Below are 22847 nucleotides of genomic sequence, written 5' to 3'. Positions count from 1 at the left end.
AAAATAGCCATATGGTACGTATTAATTATTATCATTTAATTATATTCTTAAAAATCTTTAAATTTTTTCTGCCGCGCAGTTGAACGAAACTATTCCTGATATTTATATCAAAGGAAAAAGGTTGGTTCTGTTCAAAATTTCGAGACCCTTCTTCCTCAGTACCCTTCCTTTACGCTATTTCCCCTTTCTCCAGAGAACATGAAGCAGAGCCTCGGCGGCGACGGCGGCGAAGTAATCAACAAACAGGTGATTCTAAAGGACTATGTCACCGGAGGATCCGCGAAAGAGTCGGATCTGGAAGTAATCTCCACTAGAACCATCAATTTGAAGCTCCCCGAAGGCTCCGATGGAGTTCTCCTAAAAAATCTGTACCTCTCCTGCGATCCATATATGCATGCCTGCATGAACAAGATTGAAAATCCGTCGATTGATATTGTTTCGTTCAGTCCTGGTTTGGTACGAGACGCTTGGATGTCGTTTCGTCGGTTTGTAGTTCCGATTTTGAATTTATTTCTTTGTTTTGCAGCCTATTAGGGGATTTGGAGTTGGGAAGGTTGTGGATTCTGGTCATCCGAAGTTTGGGAAAGGCGATTTCGTGTGGGGGAGCACGGGGTGGGAAGAGTATTCTGTGCTTTCAAGATTGGAATCTGATAATCTATTTAAAATTGATCATACGGATGTTCCTCTGTCTTATTACACAGGGATTCTTGGTATTGTTGTTGTTGTTGTTATGATCTCTTTGGTTTGGATCTTGGAATGCTTTTTTGACTAAGTTAATTGTAGGTGTGACTGGGATGACTGCTTATGCTGGTTTCTTTGAGATTTGTTGTCCTAAGAAAGGGGAATATGTGTTCGTCTCTGCTGCTTCTGGGGCTGTTGGCCAAGTTGTTGGCCAGGTTGCCAAGTTTATGGGGTGTCATGTGGTTGGCTGTGCTGGTAGCAAAGAGAAGGTTTGATATTTGTATATATATATATATATTGTCTGTGGTTGTGAGATTTCAGATCGGTTGGAGTTGGAGAGGAGAACAGGAGAACGAAACATTCCTTATAAGGGTGTGGAAAATTGTGAGACTGATGGTGATATGTAATAGGTCAAAACGGATAATATCTGCTAGTGGTGGGCTTGGGTACTAGAGTTGGACACCGAGAGGTGTGTCAGTGAGGACGTTGGCCCCCAAGGAGTAGTGAGGACGTTGGCCCCCAAGGAGTAGTGAGGACGTTGGCCCCCAAGGGGTGGATTGTGAGATCCCATGTTGGTTGGAGAGAGGATGAAACTTTCCTTATAAGGGTGTGGAAACCTCTCAATAATAGAAGGTGGAAATAGTGAGGTTGATCACGAGGTTGATGACGGTACCTAATGGGCCAAAGCGGACAATATCTATTGGTGGTGGGCTTGGGTCGTTACAATTAGTATTAGAGGTGGACACCGAGCGGTGTGCCAGTGAGAATGCTGACGCTGGCCACCAAGGAGTGGATGTGAGACCTCATTCCTTATAAGGGTGTGGAAACCTCTTCCTAATAGTCGTGTTTCAAAACCGTGAGGGTGACGGTGATACATAATGGATCAAAGCGGATAATATCGGTTAGTAGTGAATTTGGACTGTTACAAATGGTATCAGAGCTAGACACTGAACGGTGTGTCAGCGTGGGGATTGTGAGATCCCATATTAGTTTGGAGAGTAGAACAAAACATTCCTTGTATGTAAGAGTGTGGAAACCTCTTCCTATGAGACTGTTGGCGATACGTAAAAGGATAGTATTTGCCAGCGGCTTGGGCTGTTACAAATGGCATCAGAGCCAGACACCAAGCGGTGTGCCAGCGAAGACGTTGGCCCCTAAGGGAGATGGATTGTGAGATCCCACGTTGGTTGGAGAAGAAAATGAAACATTCCTTATAAGGGTGTGGAAATCTCTCTCTAACAGACGTGTTTTGAAACCGTTAAGTTGATGATGATTCGTAATGAGCCAAAGCGGACAATATCTACTAACGGTAGGCTTGGGCGATTTCATAACCTCCAAAACCTATGCATAATCTTTCAGTTAAACCCAATTTTGGTAGAAGAACTCTCATATCTCATTCATTATCAGATTGATTTGCTGAAGAACAAACTTGGGTTCCATGAGGTTTTCAACTACAAAGAAGAGCCAGACTTCGAAGATACTCTGAGAAGGTATGTTTTTCTTTTATAATAATTGCAACTGTAACAACCCAGATCCACCGCTATAGCAGATATTGTCCTCTTTGGGCTTTACCTTTCGGGCTTCCCCTCAAGGCTTTAAAACGCCTCTGCTAAGGGAAGGTTAACACACCCTTATAAATGGTGATTTGTTCTCCTCTCCAACCAATGTGGGACATCACAATCTACCTCCCTTCGGGGCCCAGCGTCCTCGCTAGTACTCTTTCCTTCCTCCAATCGATGTGGGACCGCCCCCAAATCCCCCCTTTGGGGCCAGCGTCCTTACTAGCACACCGCCTCGTGTCTACCCCCTTTCGGAGAACAGCGAGAAGGCTGGCACATCGTCCGGTGTCTGGCTCTGATACCATTTGGTATTGTGATGTCCCACATTGGTTGGGGAGGAGAACAAATCACCCTTTATAAGGGTGTGGAAACCTTCTCCTAGCAGACACGTTTTAAAGTCTCGAGGGAAGTTCGAAAGGGAAAGCCCAAAGAGGACAATATCTGCTGGCCGTGGATCTCGGTCGTTACAATGATTGATATCATATTTGGGCTGGCTGCATATCTGTTTGCTTGTTCAGATGCTTCCCTGAAGGAATAGACATTTACTTTGACAATGTTGGAGGGAAGATGTTGGATGCTGTTCTTGTTAATATGAGGAGGAACGGCCGGATTGCTTTATGTGGAATGGTAGGTGAGTTCCAAAAGGACAAGCCTCAAGGTGTTTATAATTTGATTCATGCTATAGGAAAGCGAGTTCGTCTAGAAGGGTTTATTATGAGTGATTACTTACATCTCTATCCCAAGTATTTGGATTTTGTTCTGCCTCTCATAAGAGAAGGGAAGATTGTGTATTTGGAAGATTTAGCTTATGGCCTCGAGAGCGGTCCATCGGCTCTCGTCGGCATCTTGACAGGTCGTAATAAGGGTAAACAAGTCGTCGTCATTGCAAAGGAATGAGTGTTCGGGTTTAGCTTATGAGTCGTTGTCAATTGGCTCATATTGACATCTTGTCGGGTCGTAATAGAGGGGCAAATGAGTCGTTGTTGTTGCAAAAGAATAAGTGTTCGTGTTTAGTCGGGTTAGAATGGTTAGAATGGTTAGAATGGTTTGGCTTGAATGTATTTAAGCATTTTTGTTCCAAATTAGTATTGGAAGATAGTTTATTTCTACATGGAATCGAAAGACAAATGAATGTAAGATTAAAGATTATGTTGTTACCTAGATGATTGACGCAGCCATTGCTTGGACAAATTCATCAATGTTCTTATCAGAGCTGCCTCCTTCATCCATGGCTTCTTTAGCTACTTTCTTCCACTTGATTGAGTTCTGTTTAATCTCATTTGGTTTCTCTCCTTGAACAACCTTTCGGATCGAGGCCTCTAGTTCTTCCTTTGTCACAATGCCTTTGTCGTTCTTCTTCACTCGAACTCCGACTTCCCAAACATCTGCGACGAACTTGGCGTTCGTCGTTTGATCGACCCATTGGGGGATTGCAACCATCGGCACCCCCAAGCTCAATGCTTCTATGGTTGAATTCCAACCACAATGAGTCACGAAACAACTTACTGCCTTATGTGATAGAACTTGTAGTTGACAACACCAGTTCACGATTAGGCCTTGTTCTAATGTATCTTGAACAAAGTTGTTAGGAAGCTTTCCGAGTTCTGATTCTCTCAGAACCCATAAGAAGGAAAGATTCGTGTCTTTAAGAAAACATGTCAGTTCCGTTACTTGTTCTTTTTCCAAGTTAACTAAACTTCCAAATGAAATATAAATAATTGAAGCAGTTTCTTTCGAGTCTAACCACTGGATAGCCTTCTTCCCGTCATTGGGATTCAAAACATTCAACCCATAGGCTTTGTCGTACGCCAATCGACCGTCCAAATATGCCGATGGAATGGTCGGCCCCACTGTCTTAATGGGCAATGTCTTGGTCATCCAATTAACAACCTGATATTGTGTTGTTTCAAATTATTCAAGTAATTAAGTACTCTTGAAATTCCAGCGTAATTTACATAAAATATTGCCAAAAAGTAGATTAGAATCGTGTTTGAAGCATCAATTACATAAAATATTGCTAAAATATTTAAATTATTTTTCTAAAATAAATTTAAGCTCCTAATAATTATTGGGCTTAGGATCTTTGATCGTATGTCACTTGTACTTGAATTTTGAATTTTAGCTATCAAAAAAGTTCAGATTAGAATCGTGTTTGAAGCATCAATTACCTTGCATTCGAGCCGATCAAACGTGTTGAAGAAAATCCACTTTACATTCTCCAAATTGATGAACTGACTGGTCATGAACTCCAAAACCACATCTCCATCGTCAGGCAAGGTAGGCAGATCTGCTGGTTGAAGAACAATCTCCGATGGAAGCGAAATCGCTACATCCTCCGGTGGCGGAATGCTCAGAGATCCTTTATAGACGAGATCTAGGATGTGATTAACAGCGGCGGATTGTGTGAAAAACGGAGCCGCATCCAAACCACGCTCTGCAGCGACGCTCTGCACCCAGGGCATAACAGAGTCGTAAACGATAAGACTCGGAAGAACTTCATTGGAATCAGAAATTAGGGCTTCGTCGATGAAATTGGCCAAGGATTTGGAGGCGGCGGCTCGGAAGCTTCGGAGATAAGCGTCGAGACTGTCGATGTTGCTGGATTCAGGAACATCGGAGATGACTTTGTGATGGATCGGAGAGGGAGGGAGATCGAGAATTAGGGATTCACTTGCTGAGGAAGTGGTGAGGAATGTGAGGAGAAGGCCTTTGGAGACTAATCGCTTCGCGAATTGGAGCATCGGATTCATGTGGCCGTGCCTTGGGAAAGGGAATACGATTACATGACTCTGTTTCATCTCTCCTCCTCCGTCCACCGTCGTCTTCTCCATTTCCGGCGAGCGATTCCGTCGGAGATGAGAATGTTGTAGTAGTTTATTAGTGAAGATAGCGCCAAAATCAAAGATCCAATCAAATTATTTATTTTGCCGCTCCCTTTTTATTTTTATTTTTATATTCCAAATTCTCTCTCTTCAATTATTTATCTATCTTTCCATTTAAAATTATTTTCATAACTTAAAATTAACGTCATTTAATATATATTATAAACACAAAATATTCTTAATCTTCGTAAACACTTTACGAAAAATGTGAATTCTATTATCTTACTAAAAAAATATCGAACTAAACGTTTCAATTTTTCAAAATTTAATTTAACTCAAACCGAGAAACATCTAATCTACTTAACTCATGTTTTGGGTTGAATGGTTCGGGTTACTTGAGTCATCGGGTTGGGTTAGATGGTTCGTATTATTTGAATTATCGGGTCACATGAACATCTCTATTTATCTGTCACATGGTTAATTTTTTTTATGTTTATTTATTTATTTATTTATTATTATTATTATAATTTTCTATTTTGAGAATAATTATATTTAGATGCACGTGAAACACGTTTTTTCAATTTTGGATAAAATATGGTTTTGATTATTGTATTTTATTTTAATTCATGTAAGTTTAAAAAATAATATTATGTTATTGGTGTATTGTTCACATCATTTAATGAAAATTAATAAAATAAGATATGAAGTCATGATTAGAAACTAATTATGTCTAATTAATTTTACTAAAATGGAAGGCCTTAAGATTTTTTAATCTAATTTTGCTTAAAATTAATGATTTCTTTAATCTTGTAATTAAGTTCTTAATTGATTATATATACCATATATATATATATATGTGTGTGTATGTATGTTTGTGTGTTTATTGATAGTTAGAAAAAATAATAATTTTAGTCCGTCATTATTTTGCAATATAAATTTTGTTCGCTTAATATCTTTTTTTGGATTGAAATATTTGAATCGGAGTAATATCCAAAATCGTGAACCTTGAAATCTCGTTCGTGTTTTTAAAATAATCTTCTAAGCCTCTAAAGTCATGTTTTAGTGTATTTGTAGTTGAATCCCGAGAAATTCTCCTCCAAAATAACGTGAAATAAATTAATATAAATCAAAATTGTTGAAATTGTCGAAATTGTCGAGATGCTAAGGGCAACATCTCAACATTGTCTCAAAAAACCCTAAACGCACGTTTTTTTTTGTTAAAAAAAGAGCGTGATGTTACATTTTCACAACATTCAAATGCTATAAAATCTCAACGCTACCAATATTGAAAAAGATCAACAATGCTTATAACCTCCGAGACTTGCTTTATTTCCTCCTCTCTTATACCGGGTTCTTCAATTCATATGTATTTGGCTCACAATTGTTCAATTCATGTCTAAATTTTCTTGATATGGTATGCAAAAGCTTTATTTCGCTCCAAATGCTCGATTTCTTCAAAATATTTATGTACGTAAATCATCCAATTAAGCATCAAAACTAATCTAAAAAAAATCTAGAAATAATTTAATTTTGTGCTCGATCAGATACCCACGAACCCAAGTTTTTACGAGAAAAATAGAAATAAATACTCACTCTAACCTTCCATTTCCACTTACACTAGAACACAACAAATGAGCAAAAGTTCATATTATTTGATTTTGGGGCATCCCAAGTTCATAAAACTAACTTAAGAAGAGTCAAGAAGCTTGCTTGATCATGGCCACGAACTCCATGATGTCCTTATCAGAGCTCCCACCTTCATCCATGGCTTCAAAACGAGTCTAAAAAAGGTTTAGAAATAATTTAATTTTGTGCTCGACCAGTTACCTATAAACCTAAATTTTTACGAAAAAAATAGAAATAAATACTCACTCTAACCTTCGATCTCGACTTACACTACACGAAAGGAGCAAAAGCTCATATTATTTGCTTTTGGGGTATCCCCAAGTTCATAAAACTAACTTAAGAAGAGTCAAGAAGCTTGCTTGATCATGGCCACGAACTCCATAATGTCCTTATCAGAGCTCCCACCTTCATCCATGGCTTCCTTTGCCCATTTCATCCACTCCATGGAATTGCTCTTGAACTCATTAGCTCTCTCTCCCTCCATCACTTCACAAATGCAGCTCCTTATCTCTTCCTCACTTGCCGACCTCTCCTCATTCACCTTCACCCTCTTCCCAACCTTCCAGACATCTTCTAAGAACTTGGCATTAGTCACCTGATCAGCCCACTGTGGGAAAGCCACCACCGGTACGCCCAAGGATAGCGCCTCGAGCGTTGAGTTCCAGCCGCAGTGTGTCAAGAAGCATCCGACCGCCGGGTGTGCCAGGACCTGGAGCTGGGAACACCAGCTGACCATAAGACCCTTCTCCCCAACACTCTCCATGAAATTGGGAGGAAGCTTCTGAGATTCGGTTTCCCTCACAACCCACAAGAAGAATTTGCCACTTTCCTTGACTCCAAGAGCTATGTTCTTGAGCTGTTCTTCTCCCAGTACAACCAGGCTTCCAAAAGACACATATAGAACAGAGCCAGGGGGCTTGTTGTCTAGCCATTTTAGACACTCATCCTTGTTTGGATCGAACAGGCTCAGCCCATAGTACTTGTCGTCCTCTAACCTTTTGTCTAAGTAGGCTGATGGAAGAGTTGGTCCTATGGCTTTCACTGGCCTCCCCCAGCTCTCCATCCATTTGATAATCTGATCAATTCGCATTCTAGATTCAGCAACCATAACTAATTTCATTTCTACATCCAAAATTGTATACAAATTGATTTTTCTGCTGAGCGGATCATAATTTTGAGGATCAGTAATGGCAGAACAGAGATAGCAAACATGTGCACTACCAAATTTCTAGTGATCGAAGACTTTGTTAGATTCATTTTATAGTTCAAATTTTTTAAAGTTTAGAGACATTAGAAAATACTTTTGAAGTGGATCGTGTAAAAAATGTTCGGAAAAAGGGGGAAAAACATACCTCCCCTTCCAATTTGTGAAAAGTGTTGCAGAAAAGCAGATCCGCATCTTGAATATTGGAATACTGACTGGTGAGAAACTCGATTATAGTTTCAGCGGAGGCAGGATCGTAATCATAAGCAGGAAGATCGTTAGGGCAAAGCAGAGGCATAGACGGCAACGAAATAGTAGGAGAATCAGGAGGAAGCTTCAAATGTCCATGAAGAACATGATAATTTATACTGTTTAGGGCACAAGATTGAGTATAAACAGGAGCCCTAGGCAGTCCGAACTCCTTGGCAACCTCCAAAACCCAAGGCATAGTAGAATCGTAGATAATGAAGCGAGGCGGATTTGAAGAATCCATAACTTCTCGAAAGTAATTCTCCAAATTCTTCGTCATCTTCTCCCGAAATCGATCCAAAGTTTGGCGCATGGTGTCGATGTCTTGGCGATCCTCAGAGCCATCGGAAATGACTCGGATCTTGACGGAATCGGAATAAGCGCCCTGGAATTTCAAGTTCCGGCTGACATGCAAGGTTGTGAGCAGAGTTACCTTGATTCCGTTGGCGATCAGGCGCTTGGAGAACTGAAGCTGAGGGTTTATGTGGCCCTGTGATGGAAATGGAAACGCTATGATATGCCGATCCTCGCCTTTCTCCATTACTACTACTTCTTCTTCTTCTTCTTCTTCTTCCTGGAGAAGCTCTTGAAATAATGGCGCCAAATATAGAGCTTTTTTTTTTTTTTTTTTTTTTTTTTTTTTTTTTCAATCTTTCTTTCAATATTTTAAGCTTTTAATCGAACTTGTCTATTTTCCGGAAATAAACAATAATAATAATAGCACAAAAACAAAAAATGATTGGTCTTTTATTTTTCATTTTTTATATGAATTATTTAACCCAATTTTTTTTAAAAAAAAATTACCATTTTTCATAATTATTTAGTTTTTAAAAATTAAACTTGCATTTTATTTTTTTATTTCTTTTTAATAAGCTAAATATTAATATATATATATATTGAAAATAATAATAATAACACAAAAACAAAAAATAATTGGTCTAAAAGAGCTTTTATTTTTCATTTTTATATGAATTATTAAACCCAAAATTAAAAAAAAAATTACCATTTTTCATAATTATTTAGTTTTTAAAAATTAAACTTGCATTTTATTTTTTTATTTCTTTTTAATAAGCCAAATAATAATATATATATATATTGAAAATAATAATAATAACACAAAAACAAAAAATAATTGGTCTAAAAGAGCTTTTATTTTTCATTTTTATATGAATTATTAAACCCAAAATTAAAAAAAAAATTACCATTTTTCATAATTATTTAGTTTTTAAAAATTAAACTTGCATTTTATTTTTTTATTTCTTTTTAATAAGCCAAATAAATAAATAAATAAATATATATATATATATATATATAGATATAGATATAGATATATTGAAAATAATAATAACACAAAAACAAAAAAATAATTGGTCTAAAAGAGCTTTTACTTTTCATTTTTATATGAATTATTTAACCCAAAATTAAAAAAAAAATACAATTTTTCATAATTATTTAGTTTTTAAAAATTAAACCTGCATTTTTTTAATAAGCCAAATATTAATATATATATATATATATATATATATATATATATTGAATTTAATTAATAATTGATATATTCCTTTTAGAAAAATTTAAAATCTATGGTAAAAATTTGAAAAATAAACGATAACTAAACAAAATTGTTACCCGACTATTTTATTTGACACAAATTTAGCTATTTAACTTAATTATTAAAAAAAATTATAACAGAGATTTAACGAAATATATTTTTTATTATTTAAAAATATATTGGTAAATAAACTTTTAGTAATTATTTTGTAAATTTATTATGCAAATTTGATAAATCTGCTACAGTATAGCGTGAATCACGTTTTTGGGCCAATAATTAAATAAATATTGTTTTGGAAAAAGAAAAGTTATGATTTCGAGAAATATAATATCTTATTTTTAATTAATCTATTAAAATTAGTTTTTTTTTTAAATGTATTTATTAACTTTTTTTATATGAATTTTGTAAATATATTTATATTATTTCTTTTATTGTACCAAATTAATTTATTTATTTAACTTATTTTCTTTTAAATTTAAGAACTTCGAGAGTAGAGAGATCGAACAGTAAAAGAATCACTAAAGAAAAAAATCTCGTCAAAATTAATTATCTTTTTTTAATTAACAATTTATCGAAAAATTGTTGCTGGTCAATTTTTTTTTATATATCTTTTTATTTTTAGTTTTCAAAATTCACATAAAATTTTAAAATATTATAAATAAGAAATAAAGTCTAAATTTTTATTTAAAAAAATTAAAAATTAAAAACTTGTCAGAAAAAGGAATATTGTGGTGGACAGTTATCGATTTGTCTTTGTTCATATAAAAATTAATGATTTGACATTTTTAAATAATAAAGATAATATATAATATATAATTTAACACAAACAGCTAAGAGATTGAAATTAAATGGAACAAGTTATATCTGGACAAAGCCACCTTTATTTTATCTTTTTTTAATGAAAATCTTAGCCAATAATTTAGTGTTTCATCTTATAAAATTCTTAATTTTAATGTTAATTTGTATTAAAAATTCACGATTTCATAAAATTAAATCGAGATATTAATTTGAATACATAGATATATCAACGAACATAAATCTAACTTGTTAGTGACTTCTTAGCACGTGTTTAAATATATTAATTAAAATCTTTTTACTTTTCACCGTTTGTAATTTGGAAAGATTAAAGTTAATTGCGTACTTCATTCACCATCAACACATTGCAAAGCTCATTAGAATTGAGTTTGTCATCAACTCAAAAATGAGAGCTCCACTGTATCCTTGTCATGGTAGCAAAGCTCATTAGAATTGAGTTTGTCATCAACTCAAAAATGAGAGCTCCACTGTATCCTTGTCATGGTAGAGACTTGCCTCGATGGTTTCAGTTGCAACAATGGAACAAGCATGAATTCGAATCGACAAACAAGTTAGATGGTGATCAGGGTAAGTCAAGCTATGATAAGTTTTATTGTCGATGTGAACGGGTGTCATTGGCTTCACTGCCCATCGCCCCCATGGATCGAAGACTTCAATTTAAGAATAATTGACAACAAACAACCTGCAAACAAGGTAGATGGTGATCAAGGCAACTCGAGCCACGATAAACTTATCATCGATGTGAACTGCCGATCACCCCCAAGAATCCAAGACTTTATCGATGTGAACCTAGTGCCATTGGCTTCACTGCCAATCACCCCCAAGAATCCAAGACTTTAGTTTAAGAACAATTGACAACAAACAACTCAGCAAACGAGGTAGATGGTGATCAAGGTAACTCGAGTCATGATAAACTTATCATCGATGTGAACCTAGTGTCATTGGCTTCACTGCCGATCACCCCCAAGAATCCAAGACTTTAGTTTAAGAACAGTTGACAACAACCAACTCAGCAAACAAGGTAGATGGTGATCAAGGTAACTCGAGTCACGATAAACTTATCATCGATGTGAACCTAGTGTCATTGGCTTCACTGCCGATCACCCCCAAGAATCCAAGACTTCAGTTTAAGAACAATTGCAACAAACAACCTGCAAACAAGGTAGATGATGATCAAGATAGCTCGAGCAACGATAAGTTTTAGCGTCGATGAGAACCTGGTGTCGTTGGCTTCACTGCCGATCACCTTCAAGGATCAAAGACTTCAATTCAAGAAAAATTGGCAACAATCAATCTACAATGTCAACAATGAGGATGGAAAATGGTCAGTTTAGCAGAGAACTAATAGTCTAAACCACAAATTCCTTGCGTTTTCAGAAGCCTGTTTCGAAAATCCAGCTGTATCAGTCCATGAATTAAGGCACCTGGTACAAAGTTCAGGTAAAGTGATCCCACTTCCAAAAACTCCAAATGAACAAGCAAGATTAAATTAAAGAACAGCATGACGAGTAGTAGAAAAGGCAGCAGATACAACTTTATGAAGATTCTTCCAGTCCTGATTCTGGCCATACTCGGACAAATTTGATTCAAAAGCCAATTCAGTCGTGAATGCAGTTAATATACACAAAGGAATTAATAATGAACGTACAGAATAAAGGGACCATACAGATCAAACAATCCTCCAGTTAATAACATAGCTCATTATTGCTGATAATACTCGGGGTTGAATGCAAGCGCCTCTCGATAGATCAGCTCTTTCATCTGTTCCTCCGTAAGTGCATGCTGCTCGAAATCAAAGCTGAATGGAGTCAGGCAGACAGGCTCATCACTAATGTCATGCAATGATGTCAAATAAGGATGAGCTAGAGCATCTTCAACTGCAAAAACATACACAGATGTTCGTAGACAGAGCCTATCAGTAAGAATGGTTATTAGAAGAACCAAATGTTGGCATATCTGCCGCCATGCAGAGACAGGTCACAGTTTACATGATGTTCTGATATTTTGAAATCAAACAATGGTGAACTAACCAAAGAGAGAATATGTTCGAAGCAACGGGGTGAACTAACCGAGAATGGTCATCTACATAGTTAAGAAATCAGACAATTCAAACAGACAAGCACCCGAACGAGGAAATCAATCAGTTAGGATTTATATTTCGTTGAAGAGATTGATGAATTATTATTGCCCTATTATCAGACAACAGGATAGGAACTTAACAAGACTGCAAGCAATTGCAATAGTAACTCACCGGTAATTCTCTGTCCTGGATCAAATGTTAACATCTTCTCCACCAGATCAATGGCTGCAGGATGGACATGTGGAAACTTTCCAGTAAATGACTGCCGATGGTAATAAGGAAGTTGGCGTATGTATCTTTTAGCATTCTCGTTCAAGAAACCGAGTTCAGCCTCTGATGGAGTGCCAATCAGCTGCATGATAGAGCAGAGCAGACTAAACCAGTAAACAAATGGTTACCACTGAGAACACGAATTGTTTGCGAAGACGAAACCAAACTGTCAAAATTAAAAACTAAAAGATTGGAATGTAAAAGTAAGCATGTAGCACCTGCTTCAATCGAATCGGCAACACACAAAAGCATACTGATTTTCTCTCTTTTTTTTTTTTTTTTATTCATATAAAAGAAAATATATCATTGAAATCAACTTTCTCTGATGAGGTGACAGAGATATGATTATGTTAGTGTAGTGAACCAAATCATGAAGAGTATCAAGAGTGACTGAAAGTACCTCCAAAAGCAAGCGTAACTGATGCACATGATCTCGACCAGGAAACAAGGGCTTCCGATCCATCAGTTCCATAAAAATACAACCAACAGACCAGACATCGATAGCTGCTGTGTAGTCAGATGAATTAAGTAAGAGCTCTGGCGCGCGGTACCATCTTGTAACCACATATTCTGTCATAAAGTCGGTTTCAGAAGTAACACGAGCAAGTCCAAAATCACATATTTTCAGGTCACAGTTGGCATTTAATAACAGATTGGAAGGCTTCAAATCTCTGTGCAGAACATTTGCTGAATGTATGTACTTCAATCCTCGAAGAATCTGGTACAGGAAATACTGCACGATGCATAAAGACAGTAATTATTTTATGTAGAAATAGAAACTAATGGTAATATCTCACTAAAGGATGTTCAACATGGTCACAGGCTGCTTTATAAGCATGATTGGATCGAGTATGAAGGCACAAAAAAATTCCATGCATGTTTAACACTAGGTTATTAGTCTTCAATATCAACATCTGCCCAACCACAAAGTTATAAGTCTTGAAAGATCCAATGCCAAAAGTTCCCAAGTTTCATTCTTTAATCCCAACATCAATGGAATTATACTTGAGCGCATTTGTTGAAAACACAAAGCATGAAATTTCGCAAATACCATCCATATCCCTACGCAAAGAAGAACGTATGATATCACAAGATTATCACCAATTAATTTTGGCAAGAAAATATACATCGCCACACTTTTCACTAAAATAGCTGATTAGAAGAAAGGAAGATTAAATGACCACTTGCACTATAAAGCCTTTAAGTAAAAAAAGACGGTTTTCATCAAACCAACAAACATAAGCAAAAAATACAAATTCATAAAATATCACAAACAAAACAAAGACCCGAAGCCACTGAGCGGAAAATATAGAAACAGGGCATTGTTGCGAGGTAGAGGAGGACTAGGCACCCACCAAAAACCTAAGATCAAGAATAAACAGAGAGTGAGAGAGGGAGTAATAAAAAAATGTTGGAACTTTCAACCAATGACACTCATCATAACATACAACAGTCTCCTATCCACAAAAATAACGTACTACAGTAATTTCCATTAACCTCCAACCATCTTTGTGATAACCTCATCTGAAACAGGACTTATGCCACCCTACTAAGAGTAGCTTGTTTCGATCTTCTAAAGCTAGCTCAGGATTATGAAGATGCATGGTAACAATCCTGTTGCCAACCAAATAAGATTATTCTACATTAATCTTAGCCTCCTAACTTACTTCATAAATGCTTCTGAAGACATTCTAAAAATGATGGGAGGAATGCATACGTTCCAAATGACCCAGAGGGTTGACATCTGAATAAATTTTAAAATGCAGATGTAATCCACCAACAAGGACATATACAGAATGTAACCTGACAATGCTCCTCTGATAATGCTTGGTTTGAACGAATTATTTGATGAAGGTCGGTATCCATCAGCTCATATGCTATATAAACATCATTAAATGTTTCCCTTAGAGGCGGAGGTATGATATCCCTAATTGCAACAACCTGAACCACCATCATCAGTAGTACAATTAAACCAAAATAAAAAAAAAACAATAACTTGTCTCATTCTATGTGGAATGCCCTTAACTTAAGACATCATATATAATTGTACAATAATTCAATTTGGTGTAAGGTACATAACTTTCAGATCATTATTGTGCGAGTATAGAAACTACAACCAAGCTGAGAAAATAGTGCATAGAGTTTAGAGAAAAATAGAATAGATCAAATTCCAATGTACTCGACCTAAATTGTAAACATTTCAGAGATTATAACACCAATAAGACAACGTGTAGATGATATGACTTAATTTGCAGTTTATCCTTGATAATTTTACAATTCCTATGAATTATTATCATGTTATGAATTCATGCAAACGAGATATTATACAATCCAATTGAGTTCTTTTAAGTGTAGATGGTTGGTGATCTTTATCTCAGTAACTACAGCCTTGGATGAGAATCCACACAAAGTTTATAATATAACAAAAAAAAAAAGAGTTTTTTTAGTATTATGTTTTTTCCCTTCTCTTTCCACTTTGTACTTTCTCATTCAATTCCTTTTTAACTCTAAGAAATCATATATATGCACATAAATTTATATAAGAAACCACATTTTCATTACGAGAAATGAAAGAATATACAAAAATACACAAAAGAAAGGAGTACAATCCTAACCACAGAAAAGGGATCCAATCTTTAATTACAAAAAGACCTAGTTACTACGCCTATGAAAAGGCATTAAACCTAGTCATCTCTCAAAATTCCTCCCTCGATTTCTCCACCCCTCTTAAATTCTATTATTCCACTCAATCCAAACCCACACACAAGACTATAATGAAGCTAGCCTATCACGGAGCTTTACTCTTCTCTAGAAGGGAGAACTCAAAAGCACCACCTCCGGCAGAGCCCTACCATCTCTGTTCCAAACCCAACATACATCTAATGACATAGCTCTAAAGGTAGTGAGCAAATTGGTAACCTCATAACAAATGATTCAGGCCCTCCTCGTGTCTCCTACAAACAGTGCACATGCAGGAACAAAACATGGGAAGAATGCCTTTGAACACGATCCAAAGTCTTAAGTCTCCTATGTAAAACCTATCATGCAAACATCATAACCTTCTTTGGAATTTTAACTTTCCAGAGAGGAGAACATCAAGGCAACAAGGGAAGGAGAATGAGAAGATAAAATAAGAAAAAAAAGAATGGCAAGAGAAGCCCCTAGAAGAATCGGGGTCCAAAACCTAACATCGTTTCTCCCTAGAATCATATGCTGGTTTTGAAGAAGAGAAAGAAGACTGGTGACTTCCAATGCCTCTCTGTCAGACAAAGGATGTTGGAAGCCTACTAGCCCTTTTTTTCCTTCTTCTTCTTCATTCAAGGAGACAAGTATAATGTCACTAGCGGTTTTAAAATTAAGCATGGAGAGTTGATAAAAGGCTGAAAACGGAGCTAGATAAGTCAGGAAGAAGAAGGAAGGGCATTTTAAAATTTGATTGAAGCAACAAGAGAATACGCACTTAGAGCTTCTTGGACATTAGCAAAAGAACCAGTCAGTCCCAATGAGTGTTTGTAATAAAATAGCAGGAAAGGCAAGGAAAGAACTTAATTGGTTTATGACTCACTGTGGAGATTACAGACTCTCCCTGTAACAAAGGCAGAAGGAGTTTCACCTTTCCTCTGCCCTTTTCATACCAATTCACAATGAAATCCAACATTAGTCAAGTCTCTTTCTACCTGTTTTTCCTATTTCTCTTACACCTTCATTATCCATGGCGAAAATCTTGTTTCCCAGTAGTGAGAAAAGAGACAACTTTTCTTAATGCAGTATAATAATAAAGTACTCTCATGCTACACATGAGTTTATAGAAAAACCAGTGAGGTTTCAGTATGAAAAGGCTTGTCACCTAGTAACTTATATATTTTAGGAGTTCTAATTTTCAATTCAGACTTAGGGACAGCATAATGTGTTTTTTCCTTGTAAAATGATCGTTGATTGTGACATAAAAGTGTAGACTCAATGCAGGAAAAAACATTCTTGCCAAAAAGCCCAATATTGTAAAGGAATTCTTCATCTTTTTTTCTTTTTTTGGGTATGTTTCGAAATTATTGCTTTGTCACGGACTCTCCAAGAATAATTCTTTCTACACATGGAGCAGATGAAGAAATGAAAATGGAAATGATGCCAGTTTCGGTTAATTCAGAGAGAGACAAAAAATGCAATTTACTAATTAGGCAAGAACTTCAACCAATGTACAGAAAATGCAAATTTCTACTCTTCCAGCTTTCTAGATAATCAAAGACGATGAAAAGGTGAAAGAAACAACATTCCGCAATATCTTATAATCACTCACTGACGTTTTCATGATCCATGTGCCGAAGAAGCTTGATCTCGCGAAGAGTTCTCTTAGCATCGATCTTGTTGTCAAACGCATTAGCAATCTTCTTGATCGCCACGTGCTCGTTTGTCTCGGAATTTAGAGCAGAACTGAACAATCAACGCGCATTCCCCCAAATCAACAACAGCAAACAATTACACTACAACAATCAGAACTTCAAAAAATTGGGGGAAAGAAGAAAAAAAAAACACACAGAAGATGGATCGTACAGACCAGACGATGCCATAAGCGCCTTTGCCAATAGGCATAATGGGAGGCTTGTACTTAGCCGTAACTTCAAAGATGTTACCAAAGATATTGTACTGAATAAATCTCCCTCCATGGCTCAAAGTCGCCGGAATATTTTCCATCCCCATCGACGGCGGCTGGTGCGCCGCCGGGTCATGCTGCGACGGTATAGCCGCCGCCTCCGACATGACGGCGTCGTCCGGCTGAGAAGCTCCTCCGTCGTCCATTAAAATTGCGTCCGGTATCAAATCGATTGCCTTTTTTACCACCGAATGTGAAAAAATCAAAGCCCTAGAGCTTAATTTAGATCAAACTTGAACAAAAAATGAATCGATCTGATCTGATCGTCCCTCCTCCTAAAAGTTGCCGCAGCCCTTATTCCTTGTTCTTCTTCTTCTTCTTCTTCTTCCTTTATTGTTGTAAAGTTATATTTTATCCTCTGATGATTTACAGAGAACACAGCGTTCCCCACGACAGGGATGAAATTTGCAAAAAAAAAAAAAAAAAAAAAAAAAAAAAAAAAAAAAAAAAAAAAAAAAAAAAAAAAAAAAAAAAAAAAAAAAAAAAAANTTTGCATTCATTTTTTTAAAAAAAAAATAATTAATTTTATTTTTTTCTAAACTTTTTATATATACTAAAAAAAACAATGAAATATTTAAAATAAAATAGAAGAATCCTAAAATCAGATTATATTTAATAACATGAGTAGCCAATTTAGTTAAATAATATATTTTTTAAATTATTTTGTTCACGTTTTTCAACGTGTTGAATCTCAGAGCTGGGTTCCCGACCCATTTAGCTAACGAATTCGTTCCTTCTTCATTTAAACGATGACTTTTTACCCTGTTCAATATGGGTCCCCGAGGAGTCGGGCAACTCTAATAACATTTGATTCCGATGTTATATATCATTGAAATTTAATTTTAATGGACTGTGATTTTGTAACATGAGAGAATAATTTTTTTTTCGAAACTGAAAAATGTAACCCTAACTGATTAATCGAGTCACGCTCGTGTTGATTACAAGAGAAAATAAGGTAAAAAAAGTCCAAAGGTCGAACCTAAACTACGAGATGGCTTACAACCATTTAACTTGCCAACATGAAAATTGCCTGCTAGTTAAACACACTAAGCTCGAACCTAAACTACATTAAGGCCAAGGGAAAACTCGAGCCTATAATGTTGAAATAACCTATTCCGAGGTTCACTTTAACATTAGCAAGACATGTCGCGGGCTAAAAAGTCTAAAGGTCTACCTTAGCCATGATCGACGAGGGCAAAGTCGAGACGAGCTATGTTTCAAGGTGTGTGATTCGCGTGCTTACAACCAGGGTGAGTTTATTAAGCTCGGAATAAGATAAAATAATATTTTGATGATTTAAAATTTATTAGAGACGACACAAAATTAAAAATTAATAGAAAAAAAAAAGAAATTTGTGGAATTTAGGCATTTTTAAAAGTTCATAAATTAATTTTATAATTCAACCAATAAAACAGCTCCAACTGTCAATAAATAATTTACTCCAACAGTGTAGTAAAAAGAAAAAAAAAAATCGGAACGATCTGAGCCGTTGATCACGTCGCCTTAGGGTTTATATAAATAGAAGATCCTTCGCCCGAAAAACTCCTCTGATTGCTTCGGTCGTGTCCGCGTCGCTCGTTCTCTCAGTTTACTTCAGGCCTCAGCTTCGGAGATGGTGAGTTTATGCTCAACTTCTAATGATTATTCTCTTCATTTTATAGCGTTCTTGAATCTCAGATGAATTTTGGCTTTCAGCCAAGACAATGGTACAGAAGTTAGCTGCATTGCATACTCATTTTCCGTTCTTAAACAAATTTCACGAGGATCTGAACGCTGCATTTGCTTTCATTTCGGGAATTACATGCATTGAATTGATATGTGCCGTAGTTTAATTGAGTTGTTTTCGAAAATATTGTTACTCATTTACAATTTTTGTTTCTGAGTTTTTAATTCAAGTATATAGGAATTCCAAGTCGTATATATAGTTCTATGTGAATTGTCCTTAAGATGCTTGAGACCTTCAAACGTTTTTGGGAATGATTGAAGCAAGTTACTGCCGTCGTTTCTCTTAATTTTGTTATCAGCGTTCGTATCATTATTGCTCCGAGTAATCGACGTGATTTAATAATTGTTTTTTGCAGGCTTTCGCAAAAGCTCAAAAGACGAAAGCGTACTTCAAACGCTACCAGGTCAAATACAAGAGAAGAAGAGGTATTTCCAATCTCTTTTTTGTTTATCACGATGAATCATATTTGAATAGTTAATTGTCGGCTACTGATAGTGCTCTCTTCTGATAATGTATAGAGGGCAAGACCGATTATCGGGCCAGGATTCGCCTCATTAATCAAGACAAGAACAAGTACAATACTCCCAAATACCGCTATGTGATTAGATTTGTATCCTCATTCAGTTGTCTAAGTAGTGCAAGTGGTCTTTTGTTTTATTTTCCAGTTATTTCTTGATGAACTTGCAATGAGTGGTTTTGGTCTTCCTTAATTTTCCAGTCCTGAATTTTCTGTAACTACCTTTGAATACGTTTGCCGTTACTATCTATCATTACTTTTTTATGAGTATTTTTTATTATGAAGGGTGAGCTGTAGTTATGTTCACTTGAGAAACGGGAACCTTAACATTCATATCTAGACTAACAAGGATATTACCGCACAAGTAGTATCTTCTAGCATTGCTGGTGACATGGTTCTTGCCGCCGCTTATTCTCATGAGTTGCCTCATTATGGTCTTGATGTTGGTCTAACAAATTATGCAGCAGGTACTACTCTTGCAATGTAAGTTTCTCGGGGGCTGAGTTTTTTGATCTTTTACTAACTTCTTGTCCTTATCTTCATTTGTCCGGAATGGTGTATGACACTTGTTTAGCCTATTGTACCGGGCTTCTCTTGGCTCGCCGTGTCTTGAAGAAGCTTGAGATGGATGATGAGTACGTGGGTAATCTTGAGGTATCCTATCCACGCCCTCCATCACCATATAGAAAAGAGAAATTGAAAGCAAAATTAAATGAAGTTCACCTCTTCTGTTATGACTTATGCCCCTTCAATTAAAACTTTTACCGACTGAAAGTGGTTTTATAAATCAGGTTTCTGGAGAGGATTTCTCTGTGGAACCTACAGATAGCCGAAGGCCTTTCAGAGCCCTCCTTGATGTTGGTCTAGTCCGAACAACAACAGGAAATCGTGTTTTTGGTGCCCTCAAGGTATATTTAGTTAGTCCATTTAATATCAGCTGCAAGATCCGTCTTTTTTCTTCTATTTACGGTAGTTTTATACGGTTTGGTCAACGTTACATGAGTGGTTTTAGCTATTTTTTTAAACCATGGCTGGATACAAAATGAGTAATAATATATCTTGTTAAACCAATTCTTTGTATGTAACATATGTATAAGGGTGTGTTTGACGCACATATTTCTGTATTTTGTTCTAACATCTGGTCAGTCCACGTTTGAGCTTCAGTATTCGTGATAATTTAACTGCTGATTATAGTTACGATGAGAAGTTTTTAAGTTTGATGTAGTAACTGATTGCATCATAATCTGGAAGGTTGCATATTTTGTACTGGGAAACTTTATCTAACATGTATCCGCGTTCTTTATAATGTCGGTGGCTCTTGGTATCTTTTATCAAGCTGTTGTATTTTTGGAGACTGAAGCTATGAATTTTCACGTCACACAGGGAGCTTTAGATGGTGGATTGGATGTTCCACACAGTGTCAAGAGGTTTGCTGGTTTTTCAAAGGACAGCAAGGAGCTCGATGCGGATGTTCATCGTAAATACATATTTGGAGGGCACGTCGCAGCCTATATGAGGGTAAACGTTCAGAATTTAATATTAGAGCATAGTGAAATTAGAATAGACATTAGTATTCAGTCATGAAGGATTGTGTTCACTCACGAATTGTATTCCTCAGTCCTTGATGGAGGATGAGCCGGAGAAGTATCAATCTCAATTCAGTGATTATATCAAGAAAGGGATCGAGCCTGACAACATCGAGGAGTTATTGAAAAAAGTTCATTCTGCAATTCGTACCGAACCACTTGCAAAGACGACTGTGAAGCAACCACCAAAAGAGGAGCACAAGAGGTTAATGGCTAACTCTCTTTGTTTCTCATGAATGAACTATCATCTTAGTTTCTGGTTTTCCATACTTACGCGGTTCGTCCGATAGGTATAACCTGAAGAAGCTCACATATGATGAAAGGAGGGCCAAGTTGGTCGAGCGTTTGAATGCATTGAATTCTGCTGCTGGAGCTGATGACGATGACGATGAAGACGATGAAGAGTGATTCAACTCGGTTGCCTGCAATTGCAACACAGTGTATTTCAACCTATTCCATCATTACAAACCATTTAGTTTAGGTAATCCGTAGATTGTCTTCTTTTTTTTCAGTCTCCCTGAGGCGATTTTGCAGCATCTTAAGTGTTAGTTTTAAGCTTGCAGAGGTCAATTTTGAGATTCTGAGTTCGTTTATACCGTATTTACATGCTGTTGGCTGTTGGTTGGATAGATTGATTGATGCTTGTCAGTGTTCTAGTATTCACAAAATTTAGAGGAACTATCACTTCCTTTAGTATATTTCATTTAAAGTATAGTTTCAGTTTTTGTTTTTTCCATTATTTTTTTCTTTTTAATTCATTTAAAAGATGGTTGGGTAACGGACATCGTTATTTAAGGCATGTTGTCTGTGGTTGCGTGTTTGATATCTTGTTATACTTGTCTCAGGCATGTTGTCTATGGTCGTATGTTCGTTTCAAAATTCCTCAAAATGTACACAAGAGGATTTGACTGGTTGTCAATTCTTTCAATTCGAGATATGTGCTATCAAGGTTATGCTTGTTGCTTATTCTATTCCTTCGTCTGCGATTGTGACATGTGGCGTTTCTCCTTTTTCTTTTATTTTCCATGTTCTTATTCTTATTTCGTTCTTGAAGTTGTTGACCCCTTTAATTGAGATTTTTGTTGCTTGGCGGATTAAAAATTTTCATTCACTAAAGATTTGTGTCTAATCATCTTTTTGTTAGTGACATAATGGTCGGGAAATCATTTATAAATATTTTCAAAGTTTCACTTGTCAAAAATTAAATACATGTTAAGTTCAAACTTTAGAGACTAAAGTGTATTCTATCGATATATGTTCTTAATTAATAACCGTACAATCTCGACTAAATAATAAAAGAGGAAAAAAAATGGAAACCATAGAATTAAATTTGAGTTTTAGAATGACATACAATCTCGACCTAATTAAGATAAATTTTTTTAGCTATTTTTTGTATTATTGAAAAATTAATTTTTTTTATTAAAATATTAGTAAACGAAATATAAAATATTGCTATCTAAATAAAAAATTTAAACTATATTCAAACCATAATAATCAATTATCTAATTTAA

At 36.1% G+C, this 22847-nt stretch overlaps 5 protein-coding genes across 9 annotated transcripts; 2 read left to right on the top strand and 3 right to left on the bottom strand.

Annotated features, from left to right (window-relative positions):
• The first annotated feature begins 69 nt into the window (after positions 1–69).
• On the top strand, positions 70–3401 carry LOC111805593 (2-alkenal reductase (NADP(+)-dependent)-like). The gene is made up of 5 exons (XM_023690713.1): positions 70–456; positions 527–710; positions 784–950; positions 2089–2171; positions 2759–3401. Exons 1-5 carry the CDS (start codon positions 199–201, stop codon positions 3135–3137), a joined length of 1071 nt encoding a protein of 356 aa, XP_023546481.1. The 5' UTR covers positions 70–198; the 3' UTR covers positions 3138–3401.
• Positions 315–5162, bottom strand: LOC111805592 (UDP-glycosyltransferase 74E2-like). The gene is made up of 3 exons (XM_023690712.1): positions 4409–5162; positions 3399–4130; positions 315–398 (listed from the first exon to the last, which is right to left on the bottom strand). The coding sequence occupies exons 1-2, from the start codon at positions 5069–5071 to the stop codon at positions 3399–3401; spliced, it is 1395 nt and encodes a 464-aa protein (XP_023546480.1). The 5' UTR covers positions 5072–5162; the 3' UTR covers positions 315–398.
• Positions 5163–6582: 1420 nt separating this feature from the next.
• Positions 6583–17833, bottom strand: LOC111805994 (UDP-glycosyltransferase 74E2-like). 4 transcript variants are annotated; one of them, XR_002816725.1, is made up of 4 exons: positions 17815–17831; positions 8041–8715; positions 6935–7763; positions 6583–6843 (listed from the first exon to the last, which is right to left on the bottom strand). XR_002816725.1 is itself a non-coding variant. In XM_023691311.1 (3 exons), exons 2-3 carry the CDS (start codon positions 8680–8682, stop codon positions 7035–7037), a joined length of 1371 nt encoding a protein of 456 aa, XP_023547079.1. In that variant the 5' UTR covers positions 8683–8715; positions 17815–17833; the 3' UTR covers positions 6583–7034. The 4 variants fall into 4 exon arrangements, 2 of the variants coding, with proteins under 2 accessions (XP_023547079.1, XP_023547078.1); XR_002816726.1 differs by having other exon boundaries at positions 6941–7763; XM_023691311.1 differs by having other exon boundaries at positions 6583–7763; positions 17815–17833.
• Positions 12019–17830, bottom strand: LOC111805995 (mitogen-activated protein kinase homolog MMK1-like). 2 transcript variants are annotated; one of them, XM_023691312.1, is made up of 6 exons: positions 17412–17830; positions 17158–17287; positions 14663–14800; positions 13260–13592; positions 12761–12941; positions 12019–12386 (listed from the first exon to the last, which is right to left on the bottom strand). In XM_023691312.1, exons 1-6 carry the CDS (start codon positions 17651–17653, stop codon positions 12211–12213), a joined length of 1200 nt encoding a protein of 399 aa, XP_023547080.1. In that variant the 5' UTR covers positions 17654–17830; the 3' UTR covers positions 12019–12210. The 2 variants fall into 2 exon arrangements, with proteins under 2 accessions (XP_023547080.1, XP_023547081.1); XM_023691313.1 differs by lacking the exon at positions 14663–14800.
• A 1222-nt stretch (positions 17834–19055) lies between the features above and the next one.
• LOC111805997 (60S ribosomal protein L5-like) lies at positions 19056–22072 on the top strand. The gene is made up of 9 exons (XM_023691314.1): positions 19056–19122; positions 19589–19658; positions 19752–19843; positions 20091–20217; positions 20325–20404; positions 20542–20658; positions 21134–21268; positions 21369–21541; positions 21627–22072. Exons 1-9 carry the CDS (start codon positions 19120–19122, stop codon positions 21742–21744), a joined length of 915 nt encoding a protein of 304 aa, XP_023547082.1. The 5' UTR covers positions 19056–19119; the 3' UTR covers positions 21745–22072.
• Positions 22073–22847: the final 775 nt, after the last annotated feature.

The sequence above is a fragment of the Cucurbita pepo genome, chromosome LG11 (genome assembly GCF_002806865.2).
Source record: "Cucurbita pepo subsp. pepo cultivar mu-cu-16 chromosome LG11, ASM280686v2, whole genome shotgun sequence".
Classification (NCBI taxonomy): domain Eukaryota; kingdom Viridiplantae; phylum Streptophyta; class Magnoliopsida; order Cucurbitales; family Cucurbitaceae; genus Cucurbita; species Cucurbita pepo.
The sequence above is the reverse complement of the archived record's forward strand: the minus strand, read 5'-3'. Positions and strand labels throughout refer to the sequence as shown.

Bases quoted from the DNA above. Each gene is read 5' to 3' on its own strand.
- LOC111805593 (XM_023690713.1), top strand. From the start codon at position 199: ATGAAGCAGAGCCTCGGCGGCGACGGCGGCGAAGTAATCAACAAACAG. The intron at 457-526 runs GTACGAGACGCT...TTTGTTTTGCAG, and splicing joins TTTCGTTCAGTCCTGGTTTG to CCTATTAGGGGATTTGGAGT. The intron at 2,172-2,758 runs GTATGTTTTTCT...TTGCTTGTTCAG, and splicing joins TTCGAAGATACTCTGAGAAG to ATGCTTCCCTGAAGGAATAG.
- LOC111805995 (XM_023691312.1), bottom strand. From the start codon at position 17,653: ATGGACGACGGAGGAGCTTCTCAGCCGGACGACGCCGTCATGTCGGAG. The intron at 13,593-14,662 runs GTTACATTCTGT...TGCATCGTGCAG, and splicing joins TATCAGAGGAGCATTGTCAG to TATTTCCTGTACCAGATTCT. The intron at 12,387-12,760 runs GTGAGTTACTAT...ATGTTTTTGCAG, and splicing joins TCCAGGACAGAGAATTACCG to TTGAAGATGCTCTAGCTCAT.
- LOC111805994 (XM_023691311.1), bottom strand. From the start codon at position 8,682: ATGGAGAAAGGCGAGGATCGGCATATCATAGCGTTTCCATTTCCATCA. The intron at 7,764-8,040 runs GTATGTTTTTCC...CGAATTGATCAG, and splicing joins TTCACAAATTGGAAGGGGAG to ATTATCAAATGGATGGAGAG.
- LOC111805592 (XM_023690712.1), bottom strand. From the start codon at position 5,071: ATGGAGAAGACGACGGTGGACGGAGGAGGAGAGATGAAACAGAGTCAT. The intron at 4,131-4,408 runs GTAATTGATGCT...ACACAATATCAG, and splicing joins TTGATCGGCTCGAATGCAAG to GTTGTTAATTGGATGACCAA.
- LOC111805997 (XM_023691314.1), top strand. The intron at 19,844-20,090 runs GTATCCTCATTC...ATTCATATCTAG, and splicing joins ACCGCTATGTGATTAGATTT to ACTAACAAGGATATTACCGC. The intron at 20,405-20,541 runs GTATCCTATCCA...TTTATAAATCAG, and splicing joins AGTACGTGGGTAATCTTGAG to GTTTCTGGAGAGGATTTCTC.